The sequence below is a fragment of the Malaclemys terrapin genome, chromosome 4 (assembly GCF_027887155.1).
Source record: "Malaclemys terrapin pileata isolate rMalTer1 chromosome 4, rMalTer1.hap1, whole genome shotgun sequence".
Taxonomy (NCBI): Eukaryota; Metazoa; Chordata; order Testudines; family Emydidae; genus Malaclemys; species Malaclemys terrapin.
This window is the reverse complement of record NC_071508.1, coordinates 8322769-8336982: the sequence shown is the minus strand read 5'-3', so window position 1 is coordinate 8336982 and position 14214 is coordinate 8322769. Positions and strand designations below refer to the sequence as shown.

Below are 14214 nucleotides of genomic sequence, written 5' to 3'. Positions count from 1 at the left end.
ATAATATGCCACAAATAACATGAGAAAAACTGCTTGACTTGAATAGTCCTGTCCAAATATTAATAGATACATTTCTCAATAGTTCTTGATCTGTTGAAAAAAATAAAAACAACCTCCTAGCCTATGACTGCATTAACTTTTCTGTGCCACTCCTTTACCTGGCAAAACCCCACTTTGGGGAATGTTCTGAGAGCAGTCACCAAGTCATTGAGGAGTCTCTGACAGTGTAGCCTCAGCTCCTCAACCCCCCTCAAACCCAGTGAGGGGATTCTCATGGAGATTTCCTTCTTACAGGACTTTTTCACACACATTTCCATGGGAAGGGGTTGATCCAAGTCTACAATTTAACTCATTCATGCTGAACATACCTGTTCCTTAGATAGGAAACTCCATTAATTCAAAACATCCAACTTAACCGTATGCCTGTAAATGGCTTTGTGTTTGAAGGTACCCAGAGTTAATTTTTAGAATTAATTCTGTCATTAAAATAATGCAAAGTTGAACAGTATAGTAGTATATGACAGATGCATTTATTTGAGTTTTTAAAAAATATTTTCTTTTTCAATTTAACAGAAAATTATTAACTCTTATCTGATTGTAATTTTTAGGAAATTGAGCTATCTCATGTGAAAAGTGAACTATTATCCCTTAAGGAGCAGCTTAAAATAGAGGTTGAAGAGAAGGTATGTCTTGTGGCATGACATTTAAAATTTTTTGGCTTAGCCTGTGGCTATATCATTTAGTACTATGGAGGAAATTTGGGTTGATTCCTCTCTCTCAGGACTTGTGTACACTAAAGAGCCTTTGTGAGTATAGATATTCTGGCAGAGCTATGCCAGCAAAGCCCCCTGGTGGAGACAGGATATGCTTGCAAAAGGAGTCCAGCTGGCATAGCACTCCCCCAAATAGCATTAACTATGCTGACAAAACCAACAAGGAGTCCAGTGGCACCTTAAAGACTAACAGATTTATTTGGGCCTAAGCTTTTGTGGGTAAAAAAACACTTCTTCAGATGGTTCTTCTTCTTTTACCCACAAAAGCTTAGGCCCAAATAAATATGTTAGTCGTTAAGGTGCCACCAGACTCCTCGTTGGTTTTGCGGATACAGACTAACATGGCTACCCCTCTGATACTATGCTGACAAAGCACTCTTCTGTCAGTATAGTTGTGTCTACACTGCGGGTTTTGCCACCATAGCTATGTCAGGTAGAGGGGTTCACTTTTTCATACTCCTAACCCACATAGCAATGCTGGCAAAACTTTGTAGTGTAGACTAAGCCTCACTCTGCTCTCAAGAGCTTGATGTGCTGTGAAGTCAGCATGCTTAGCTGAATTTAAGTCAAATTCCCATTGACCTACATGGGTCCAGGATTTCACCTTTGGCCTCTGAAGTAATCCAGTTGCAACTCTACAGAAGTTTTCTATACAAGAGTACAGGCATATGAAAAATGAAATTATGTTTTGGACCCAGACATTTTAGCCTTTCCTTATCCAGATACAAACTGTTGGAGGAATGTTTGATGGTCTGAATCTTAGCATATGGATTGCTGAGCTTGTACCCTACCTTTTATTACAACTTCAAGCATTCTAATGGAATTTGTTGCTAAATGACTCATTCTAGCACAAGACCACAACTGTCCAAACAATATGCAACAAATAATCTCATGAATTTAGCTTCTTTTTTAGTTCATGAATTATCTAAAAACCGATTGCAATTTTTATTTATTTGCTCACTATTCACAGTTGTTCAGTAGATTACTTGTGCAAATAAATTCTCTATTCATGTTGTGTAATTGTCAATGGACTGTTTAATGGGTCTGTTTATGTGCCTAAGTGCTTGCAGATTCAAGCCCTTAGTGAATAAAAGGGATCACAAATATTTGACCGAAAATTCATGAATACATTTTTGCTGTATTTACCTGACTCTGAAGAGGACAAAACTCCCTATGTGGCAGAACTCCATAAAAGTAAATGAATGAGAAACAGTCTGAAATAAAAAAAATCTTACTGCATAAATCAAAAACAAACAGTAATGAAAACTGGGTATGTAGGGACAGTAAGAGATGTATCCTTTCCCATATATAATTAAGATAAGTTAGTTAATTCTTATTTCCACTTTTTTAATATCTACTGAAGTCTGAAATGTAATTAAACGCTGCTTGTATATTGTGTGTGTTTATAACTGAATGCTGAACATGTGTACTACTCCATTATTGTACAGAAGATATAGTCAGCTAAAATATTTGCAAATAGAGCATTTACTGTATCTTACACTACTCTGTTTTTTAAACAGGAAAACCTTGCAAGAGAAGCAAAAGAAAATGCGGTTTCTGAAAAAGAAAAAAAGCATAAGGTGGCTTTTTACTTTGATTTTTATAAAATGTTATGATTTGTGTTAGCAGGCATGTATAATTAAACTAAGGTTTCATACTAACTGAAAACATTGGCAAGTTGGCGTTTATTAATATGTTATTGATTTTTAATATATTTCATTTATTATTATTTTTAGAAAATACAAACATCCTTTATGGAGACTCCTAAAACCAGTTTAAAGCTTGCCTCTGCATCAGTTAATTCAAAAAAAAATTCATCCCAGAATTTCACATCTTTTAGAGAGAACAAATTGGAAAACAAAGAAATGTCTTCTTGGACACCTACTAAAAGTGTCTTGGTCACTCCATCATTAAAGGTCTGTTGCTTATTGGATAGTATATTATTTCCATGTTTTTGTTTTTATTTATTTTTTAAAATGTACTTTTCATTTTATTTTAAGGGCCCATGCTGATCTAATTGTCTCCAGAGACACTTTTTCACTTTTGATTAAGGAAAGCATAGGTTAAAAAAATGTACAGTATTTTTCATGTGCGTATATTGGGGGATATTTAGGGAAGAACAAGTTTTTGAAAAGGGGAACAGGGCTCCAAGATTCTATTCCTGACTCCTGTTAGTTGTGTGATCGTGAACAGGTCAGTTCACTTATCTCTGCCTCAGTCTACCCTTCAGTAAAATGGGGCTAGCAAAACCCATTTTACAGGGCTGTTGTGAGGCTTTATTTAATTATTGTCACAAGAATTTTTTGACAATCTTGGTGGAAAAGTGCTGTGTGTCCTGCACTACAGAAATGTTTCTAGTAAGTAGCAATAAATAAATAAATAAATAAATAAATAAATAAATTGCATGGCTATAATAGCATTACAGTGTTCATGGCTGTTCTATCATAGCCATAAAATAGACTCTTTTTAAAATGTGAAAAACTCACATACAATTTTTACAGCATTTAACTAATACAATTCAAATATGTAAATAACTAAGGTCAACTTTATGCTGAATACATCTATGAGAATTTAAAATCAGCAATAAAATGTACTATTTAGAAAAGAAATCTAAAACCCTTTTCTCCTCTTCTGATAAATTTATAATATATTAAATGTTACCATAATAATAATTAATAAATAATAAACATGAAGGAGAATAAAGTGGCTAAGATGGTAAGTGTTAGCGTACTGTCTTCTGTATAATTCTTTGTTAAATGTGTTAACTATGTATTCATATTGTATACAGTATGAGGTAAATCCAGACCCTTCTTCTGTGGTTATGGTGTAGTTCTGCAGTACAAAATGAGGAGCCCAGAGCCCCTCTCCTGCCCACCCCCAGCCTCCCCACCCCAGCCTCAGGTCGCCTGAGCGCTCCCAACCCCGGAGCATTGGGCAGATGGGAACTGTGGCCTTCAGCATCCCCAGTGCTGGCTGGCTGGTGGCACGACCCGGAGGGCCAGGCAGGCAGCATGGCTCCTAGCTCTCCCAACCCCAGAACGCTGGGGGCAAGCGGGCAGCACGGCCCCCAGCCCCAGAGTACCAGTCGAGCGGGCAGGCAGCACGGCCCCCAGCCCCAGAGTGCCAGGCAGCGCACTCACAAAAGTAGTCCACCAGCCTCACTACCTAGATCTGGCCTATCTTGGTAGATACTTTCTAAAGCCAGTAATAACGGTTTCAGTCATTTTAAGACAACAGCCAAGGATCGCTGATGAGAAAGCCAGCAGGTTTTTCCAAGTTTTTTGAACTTCAGTCCTATTGTATCTTCTATTTGTTTCCAAGATGTTCAGTCCTTTTGGACTCTTGCTGAAAAAAGAGTATAACAAAGCCATTCAATTTATGGCTTTGTAATGTCTTTTGAAGATTCTGCAGCTTGTATTAGCGCTAGCTGCACTAGATGGCCTCTTCAGTGTTTATAGGAGAGATTAGGGTTACACTTTTCTCTGAGTAAAGCTTGTACTCCACTGTGTCTTCCAGAGAAGTTTGTAGGTCCATCAAATGCACAAGCAGCCATCTGTTTGGGGTCCAATTTACAAGCATTTAACTCTTCTAAGATGTCACAGATGCAGCTGATGTCTTCTATAAACTGAACATCTAGAATGCATCTACTGGCCTAGCATGGACATCAAGATAACATACGCAGCGACTTAATAATAATGATGCCTATTTGCATTGGTGCATTCATCAGCCACGTATGCACATTTATTGAATATGGTGAGAGAGTTCTTCACTTTTTCAACTGCTGAGTCTTTCACTGTTGCAGCCCATGTTTCTAGACAGTCAGCTGAGTTTTTTGCAGAAAGATAGCGAGCATTTGCCAGTCTTATTCGGAACTAGTGTCCAACTTCAGGGTTAACAAGTGACAATGCACTTAACATTGGCCTCCAGTTTGTAGTGTGTGGTATCTCTTGCTTAAATAGAAAGTATGATGCAACAGCCACGTTGGTTCACATAAACTGAGTTGTGTCTCCAACATTCTTAACAGCCTTATTAAGTACTTTTAAAACTGGGTTTGACAGTAACTGGCTCATAAGGCTTTCTGCATGTTGATGCGGTCCAGAGGCATGCTGTTTTGCAGCCTTTTCATGTAGGTTGTCAGTATTGGCTCTGCTGATCAGTCTGGCAAATCAAGCTCCTCCACTTGTACTATATAAATCCATGATATGCCCACATCTTGAATACTGCGTGCGGTTCTGGTCACCCCATTTCAAAAAAGATATATTGGAATTGGAAAAGGTACAGAGAAGGGCAACAAAAATGATTGGGGGTATGGAACATATTCCAAATGAGGAGAGATTAAAAAGACTGGGATTTTTCAGCTTGGAAAAGCGATGACTAAGAGGGGATATGATAGAGGCCTATAAAATCTTGACAGGTGTGGAGAAAATTAATAAGGAAGTGTTATTTACCCCTTCACTTAACACAAAAGCCAGGGGTCATCCAATGAAATTAATAGGCAGCGAGTTTAAAATAAACAAAAGGAAGTACTTCTTCACACAATGCACAGTCACCTGTGGAACCTTTTGCCAGGGATGTTGTGAAGGCCAAAATTATAACAGGATTAAAAAAAAATAGATAAATTCATGGCGGTTAGGTCCATTAATAACTATTAGCCAGGATGGGCAGGTATTCAACACCGTGCTCTGAGTGTCCCTAGCCTCTGTTTGCCAGAAGCTGGGAGTGGATGACAGGGGATGGATCACTCGATGATTCCCTGTTCTATTCGTTCCCGCTGAAGCACCTGCCATTGGCCACTGTCGGAAGACAGGTTCTTCTTCAAGGAGTGTCCCTATGGGTGCTCCATTTTAGGTGTTTGTGCGCCCCTGCACTTCTAGTAGGAGATTTGCAGTAGCTGTGCCCCAGTTGGCTGTGCACGCGCGGTAGCCGTCTCTCACCCAGGGCCAGCTCTAGGTTTTTTGCCACCCCAAGCAAAAAAATTTTGGCTGCCCCCCACCCCAGCCCTGTGCTCCCCCCGGTGTCCCCCTGCCCTGGGCTCTCCCCCCACACCTGCACCCTCCTGCTGCCCCAGCCCTGGGTCATTGTTAACTTGCTCCCAGGGCGGGTCATCAGCATCCCGCTCATGACACTAGCAGGGGCGGAGGCTGCATCCACCTGACTCCTTCCCGGCGCCCAGGGAAGCCCTGACTCCGCCCGCTCCCCCCTCACCTCCAGCTGGTATGATGCTGGCAGGGTCAGGGTAAGCAGATGGGCTCTCAGGCCGCGCCTCAGCCCAGGGTCCCTCCAGCCGGGACTCCTGCCTCCAGGACTGGCCGGGAATTGGGAGGGCAGAGCCGGGGGGACCACCCTGGCAGGGAGCTGAGGAGCCGGGGCAGGGCAGCCTCAGAGGGAGCGGCCGGCGGGGAACGGAGCCCCGGAGAGTGGGACGTGGGCCCCGCATGGCAGCGCCCCGGGCACCTTTCCCCTCTATGGCCCCTCTGCTGCTCCTGGCCACCCTGCCGCAGCTCCTGGGCGGCTTGGGCTGTTTGGCCCAGCCCCGGCTGCGGCACTTGCAGGCAGCTCCGTGCGCCCTGCGGGGCGGCCCTCAGACCAAGTGTCCCGTGCTCCACGTGTCAGAGCCCGCTTTGGCCACCCGCTGCGGCTCTTCCACCTGGACTTAGGCGTCAGCTTGGAGGCCGAGACAGCGTCTACCTAGGTGAGTGCCCGCAGAGCTGCCCCCCCCCCCAAACAAACCAACCAACCAAACAAACAAAAAAAGGATGGCCTGAATGCCGCCCCTGCAAATGTGCCGCTCCAAGCACCTGCTTGCTTTGCTGGTGCATAGAGCCGGCTCTGCTCTCACCACTCTGAGCCAGCTACCCAGCGTGTGTGGACAACCACCCCCCGTTCTTTCTCTACTGCCGTTGGCTTCGGCCGGAACAACAACAGCGCCCTCAAAAATCTTGCTATTCCTTTAGTTCAACACTTGTAGTTTTATCCTTTCTTTATTTACTTCTTCCTTCATTTTTTCTCTATTGAAAAAAAAAAACAACTCCCCCCTTTTCTCCCTTCTCCGGCGGAAATCTGCCTCACAACCCAGAGGCACTTGGAAGGGACTATTCCCATTCCTTATTTGTGAACAGCCTCTTTGACATGCCTGGTTCTACAGGTTTTAAACTCTGCCTGACCTGTAGACTGTCAATACCAGTCTCAGATGGTCACTTGCAGTGTGTCTGTTGTCTGGTAGAGCGAGACATTGCACAGAAGTGCCACCACTTTAAAAAGCTGACAGCGAGGACTAGAAAAGCTAGGAATCTCCAGTTAAAACTTATGATGATGGAGAAATCCCTTCGACCTGCTTCTGATCCTGAGCACAGGACCCCTTCCTGCTAGCACTCACCCGCGGCGGCATCGGACATGGGATCATCTTCAAAAACAGCTGCAAAGGACCCAGTCCCGCAGAAAGCCACAAAAAAGCGGTCTCACTTCTCGCCTCAGCAAGAATCACCTCAGTAAAGGCGATCTCTGATCACCAAATCTGCTCCAGTACCGTCGGCACCCAGAGCTCCGGACCAAGAGGCACTGGGATGGCCCAAGGAACAAAAGACCCCCCGCAGTCTAGCTCTAAGACAGGCACACTTAACAAAGCTAAGCCTGCTACCTTGGCACCAAGCAGCGCAATGGTGCCACCTCCTGCACCAATACATTGCAGCAAGTCTACAGCACCGGCGGCAATCACAATGATTTAGAACCAAAGCTTTCCTCCTCTGTTGGCACCGAGCCTACCCGTGCTGCAGCAGTTTGTTAGCCAGGCAGACCTCTTCAACACGTCTATTCCAGGAACGTCTCTCTTTGGTATTGACGGTACCCCATGGTACTAATACACCTGCTGGCTCAGCCCCTCCTCTCTCCAGCGAAGAATGTACACCCCTCACCATTCCTCGCCCAAACCTGGACCCTCACAACATCAAGACATAGCGTGGCAACCTCCGCAATGGGTGCGATGGGTGCACCCCCCCATGGTTCTCCTACCTAACTGGCCATATTGGGAACCATGGGCGTTATACAGAACCCAGAACATGCAGCCCTCCAACCCATCCAGGTTCAGAACACCAAGATCACAGAGATCACCTTCACCTTCTGCCCCAGCCTCCCCAGAAGCTCTCGAGGAGGAAGCAGAAGCAATTGAAGAGTCACCAGACGGTGACACCATCCCACCCACCTACATCTCCTCTTCGTTTCCTGACGAAACAATAATGCCTCCTCCACCCACATCAGGCGATGACTTTAAATCCTTCCAGGAATTATTTAAACGAGTGGCTGACTCCTTCGACCTTCCCTTGGCAGAGCTGCTGGAGACACAGCATAAACTGAGAGACGTTCTCCATACATTTCCTACTGTCAAGATTGCACTACCCATCAATGCTGCTATCATGGACCCGGCAAAAACTGTCTGGCAGACACCAGCTCCACCTTCTTGTAAAAGATCAGACAAGAAGTACTATGTCCTAGCTAAGGGATCCGAGTTTTTGTTCACCCCCTGTACCCCTAATTCATTGGTGGGGGAGGCGGTTATTCAAAGGGGAAAAACAACATCTGGCTAGGACCACCCCTTATGATAAAGATTGGAAACGCCTAGATCTCTTTGGCAGGGTAGCCTGTTCTTCAGCGACCCTTCAGTTTCACATAGCAAACTATTCTGCGTTACTGACCAAATACACACGCAACATTTTTGCACAAATGGCAACTTTTATTAAATATCTTCCAACAGATAAAAAATAACAATATAAAGCTAACATAACAGAAGGCTCCCTCATTGCCAGAACAGCCTTACAGGCTTCCTTGGTCTCTGCTGACAAGGCAGCCCACTCCATCGCCACATCCATAGTCATGTGGAGCCATGTCCTGGCTCCACCTTTCAGGCTTCCCCAAGGAAGTTCAGGTGACGGTAGAGGACTTACCTTTCGAAGGTAAAAACTGTTCGCGGAAGGCACAGATGCAACCTTACACACACTCAAGGATTCCCATGCCACATTAAAAACCCTAGGAATATATGCCCCTTAGAACAAAAAGAAACATGGCAGATTTTATACCCAACGCTTCCCCGTATGCCCAACCTCAAAGAGATTATGACCAGCGCTGCAAACAACGTCAGATGAGATGCCAACAAGCCCCAGAGCAATCATCGACGTCTCAATCATCCACTTCCAGACAAGCATTTTGAAGTGTTGGTTGAAGACACGAGAGCCCCACATACTCCACTGCAGGTGTAAGCACTTAGACCTGATTATCCGTGATTTCAGTTCTAATGGTCACTTAACAAACCAAAAGACTCTCTATGGAGCTGTAACAGGGTCAGCACCCACCTTTCGTGGGCATCCCCTTTTCTTTGGCCAATAGTGCCTGCAAACATCGTTCTTTTCATGGAGGGGCACCCATCTCTCATGGATGGCTTCCTTTCTCTTGGTTAGGTTTGAGCCTGCTTTTCTTTTTTGGTCTTACCTCAGGCTGGCGCCTGCTCTCACAAACACCCCCCTGACCGCTGGTTCTCTTGGCTGGTCTTCGGCAGCTCAACTCTGAGCCTTATAGGGGGCCTCAAGTGGGCCCCAGGAAGAGGGGCAGGTCATGGACCCTGTTACACCTCTCCATAACAATCCCTGCAGGGAACATGGGCCCTCTGACTCCAGTTCCACTTATTATGAATAATCGTCCCTATTTTGCACAACATTTTAAAATAATAATTAAAAAACAAATAATTGATACCAAGACCCCTACTCTGTATCCCCTGAACCAGAGGTTGCTAGCACATAGTCGAGTTGGAGTCTTGTCTTTACCACAGAATCTGCTGGTTGCATAGTCTTTGAGATAGTTTGGTCTCCTCAAGAGGCAACCACACCAGAAGTGACCTATCTCTGTCTTCCTGTTATCAAGTCTAGCAAACTTGCTCTCTCTTTCGAGTCTTTGCCCTCTTGGTGTGGCCTCCGGATGGTTCTCTGTCATTGCATTATGTGATAATTTATGTATTTCTGTAGGCTTGCTCTGGGTGTTGTGTCTCCTGGTTCACAAATGGCTCTTGTTGTTCAGATCAATTGTCCCTCTGGCATAGTCACCTCATATGACCTTCGTGCCACTGTGCCCCTCACAACTCCTTTAGTCCACTCTGTCTCATTAATGTCTGTGTCCTTACAGGAGTACCTGTTATGGAGGAGAGTCTAGGAAAACATGGGCCCTTTGACGGCAGTTCCACAAATCACAATACAATTCAGACTTTGTACTCTGCTCTGGGTTTGGTCCTCCATTTATGAAATTAGTGTAACAACATAATCTTAAATATTTTGGGTTTTTTTTCTCCCCCAGACATATACTGTGAAGACTCCTCCAAAATATAAATTGCAAAGAGAAAGCATGAATCCACTTTCAGAAGAAGACATGAAGAAAAAAAGAAAAGTGCTTTTAGAGCTGGATACTCACTCAGATAGCTCAGAACACAATGACCTCCTGGTAAAAATTTCAAAATGAATAGCATCTATCACTGTTTATTCTGTCTGCACTCTTTGCTGTATCTCAGAATGTGTGTCCACCATTCAGGATATCATATACTTTACAAAATAAAAATATGTATGTGTGTGTATATTTAAGAAGTAACTTAGATTGTTAGTTTAGGTGTACATAATCAATAACTCTAGAACATGATCAGGGCACATCTACAGAAACATTATTATATATTCAGTTAATCATTGCAATTGCACTAAATAATATCTCTGGCATTTAACTGAATGTTGTTGAATTCATCAGGATGCATAGTAATTTTTTAACATTATTTTTCATGATTGAATGTTAATAAATATGGTAGCATAGAAAACATATATAGTTTATTATGTCTTTGATTATGTAACTTTCTTTTTAATTTAAGAGCATAGTCTCAGAGGAAGAAATGTTTAAAAAGCTGTACAAAAATTGTCCTCAAGCTTCTCGCTTATGTGTCATGACACCAAAAAAGGTATCATCTTAACTTTACTTCAGATCAGACTGCATACTTGAAAGATTTGGTTACAAAAATAAATGGATAGTTTTATTTTTGTTCTTAGATATCAACTCTGTCAACCATAAAATCTACTGGTGCTGCACTGAAACTTACAGCTATGAAAAAGATGCGAGAGACTGGATGGACTGCAGTTTCTAAAATGGACAGGAAAAGAAAAATGAAAGAAGCTGAAAAACTCTTTGCCTAAAATTAAAACTGAGCAATCAGTTAGGAATTTTCTGTTCATATAAAATCTTTTACAGTAGAATTTATTAATCCTACACAGTTAGCACTTGCAGCATATTACTGGTTTAGGGCTAAATCCTTGAAGTGCTATGTTTGTGGAACTCCTGTTGATTTCATTGTGGTTACTTTGTTCCACCACAACTTCGTCCTCTGGAGGACTCTTCACATTGGGTTTACACCATCATAAAACAACATAAACCTGGGAACAAATTTGGCCCATTTATGTTTTGAAAATTGTTAGGAAAAAATAATGTATGGTGTGTTAAAATTGAAAAATATGTTGCAAAATTGTTTGAAGTCATTTCAATAACATCCGTTTTTGTTCTTTTAAAGTTTACTGTCACTTTTGCAGTATCTTATCCATAAGAGTATTGTTTTATTATTATTGATATTGTTGAACTACATTCATTTAATTGAATACTTATATTTGAATCACTACTTTTTTGTTCTTTTGATGTATTCTTTACAAATATTCTTTTAAAGTAGTTGGTTGAGGCATTAGCCTGGTTTTCAGTTTGTAACAGTATTGAAACATTTAAGTGTTGAACTTCTAACAATATTGATTCAAATCTTATTTCTTTTGCTTTTTGGGAATCTAGTTTTATAATAAATGCCATATGTAAACTTGTTCTTTCAGATTACTGAAAACACACTTTCCGAATGTCATTAAATGGTTAATCTGAAAAAAGTTTGAGAAAGTGTTAGGCTAAATAACAAGGAGTCCGGTGGCACCTTAAAGACTAACAGATTTATTTGGGCATAAGCTTTCGTGGGTAAAAAACCTCACTTCTTCAGATGCATGGAGTGAAAATTACAGATGCAGGCATTATATGACACATGAAGAGAAGGGAGTTACCTCACAAGTGGAGAAGGAGTGTTGACAGGGCCAATTCGATCAGGGTGGGTGTAGTCCACTCCCAATAATAGATGAGGAGGTGTCAATTCCAGGAGAGGCACCTCCTGGCTAAATGCTTACCTATAAAATGATGAGCTCCTCAGTAGTCAAGTTAGCACCAAACAGGTCTTAGAGCAAAAATGTTGTTCATATTCAGGTAGCAGAGAATTATCCTAATTTGGTCTCTGAATGTAAATAGATCCACAAATATCAAGGAAAATAAAAATCTTTGGATGAAACCTTGGCCCCATAGAAGTTAATTGCAAAACTCCCATTGACTTCACTGGGACCAGGATTTCACTCGTGTCTAGAAATTATTATTATTGGGTTTTTTTTGTTTGTATTATCATAGCACCTAGGATCATTAGTCATGAACTAGGACTCCATTGTGCCAGGCAGTGTGCAAACACAGAACAAAAAGATGGTCCCTGCTCCAAATAGTTTATAATCTAAGTATAAGATAAGAAATAGATGGAGAAAAGCAAACAAACAGGTGAGTACATGGTCAACATGATAGACGGTGGTCTCAGCACATCAGCAACCTAATTGTTGTCAGGGTTGTTTTTTTTTGCTTGTTTGGGGTTTTTTTTGTATTGCCTAAAAAAGGTGTTTAAGGAAGGCTTGAAAAGATAATTCAATAGTTTTGTGGATGTTTATGGGGAGTTCCTCCCCAACTGAGGAGCAGAATGGGAGAAAGCATAGAGGTGCTTGTTTGAAAATTTAACAAGTGGGTTATGGAGGCTGATATCATAGGTTGATCAGAGGCGGGAACCAACATCTCAATAGTGGATGAGAGATAAGTACATAAGAATCGCCATACTGGGTCACACCAATGGTCCATTTTAGCTCAGTCTTCTGTCTTCTGACAGTGGCCAGTGCCAGATGCTTCAGAGAGAATGAACAAGGCAGAGCAGTTTATTGAGTGATCCATCCCCTGTTGTCCAGTCCTAGCTTCTAGCAACTAAAGGTTTAGGGACACCCAGAGCATGGGGCTGAATTCCTGAACATCTTGGTTAATAACCATTGATGGACCTATCCCCCATGAATTTATCTAATTCTTTTTTGAACCCAGCTGTACTTTTGGCCTTCATAGCATCCCTTGGTAACAAGTTCCTCAGATTGACTCTGCATTGTGTGAAGAAGTACTTCCTTATGTTTGTTTTAAAAACAGTTGCCTGGTTCTTGTGTTGACCCTTGATTCTTGTGTTATGTGAAGAGGTAAATAACACTTCCTTATTCACTTTCTGCACACCATTCATGATTTTATAGACTTCTATCATATCCCCCCTTAATCATCTCTTTTACAAGCTGAACAGTCCCAGTCTTTTGAATCTCTTCTCAGATGGAAGCTGTTCCATATCCCTAATCATTTTTGTTGCCCTTCTTTGTACTTTTTCCAATTCTAATATATCTTCTTTGAGATGGGATGACCAGAACTGCATGCAGTATTTAAGGTATGGGTGTACCATGGATTGATAAAGTGGCATTATGATATTTTCTGTCTTACTATCTATCCCTTTCCTAATGACTCCTAACATTGTTAGCTTTTTTGACTGCTGCTGCTGCACATCAAGCAAATGGCTTCAGAAAACTATCCACAATGACTCCAAGATGTCTTTCTTGAGTGGTAACAGCTAGTTTAGAACCCATCATTTTTGTATGTATAGTTGGGATTATGTTTTCCAATGTGCATTTCTTTGCATTTATCAACACTGAATTTCATCTGCCATTTTGTTGCCCATGCACCCAGGTTTATGAGATCCCTTTGTAATTCTTTGCAGTCAGCTTTGGACTTCACTCTCTTGAGTAATTTTGTATCATCTGCAAACTTTGCCACTTCCCTTGTAGGGTGGTAATAGGCTGTGAAGTGTAGACAAGTAGCCTTTCTTTGATGCTTTAGAGAAGGAGGAGCCAATGGAGGCATGCAAAGAGAGAGTTGACATGGTGAAAGTGAAGGGTTAGGAAAATGATCTTTGTAGAAGCATTCTGAATGCATATGAGCAGGGCAAGGCTAGAGAGAAGGCTCTTGCAGTAATTGTGATGTAAGTTGATGAGAGCCGATTCAAGAGTTTTAGCTGTGAGGATGAATAGGAAAGGCTGTGTCTTAGGGCTTGTCTACACTGGCAATTTACAGCGCTCCACCTGTCTCGCTCAGGTCTCGTGGAGGTGGTTTTTTTAGAGCGCTGGGAGAGCTCTCTCCCAGTGCTGCGCCGCGACTGCACTTTAGTGTTACCAGTGTAGACTAGCTCTTAGAAATGTTATGCAGAAAGAATCTGCAAGTTTTAGACATAGCCTTGTTT

The 14214-nt window shown here is 42.2% G+C and overlaps 1 protein-coding gene across 1 annotated transcript in view; it reads left to right on the top strand.

Annotated features, from left to right (window-relative positions):
* Window positions 1-11364, top strand: part of SYCP1 (synaptonemal complex protein 1) — a 63747-nt gene extending 52383 nt beyond the window's left edge. Inside the window, 6 exon segments of the mRNA XM_054025197.1 lie at window positions 609-683; window positions 2294-2353; window positions 2510-2689; window positions 10107-10250; window positions 10663-10749; window positions 10838-11364. Of these exon segments, the coding sequence (XP_053881172.1) occupies window positions 609-683; window positions 2294-2353; window positions 2510-2689; window positions 10107-10250; window positions 10663-10749; window positions 10838-10981 (690 nt within the window). The 3' untranslated portion in view covers window positions 10982-11364.
* The last annotated feature ends 2850 nt before the right edge of the window (window positions 11365-14214 follow it).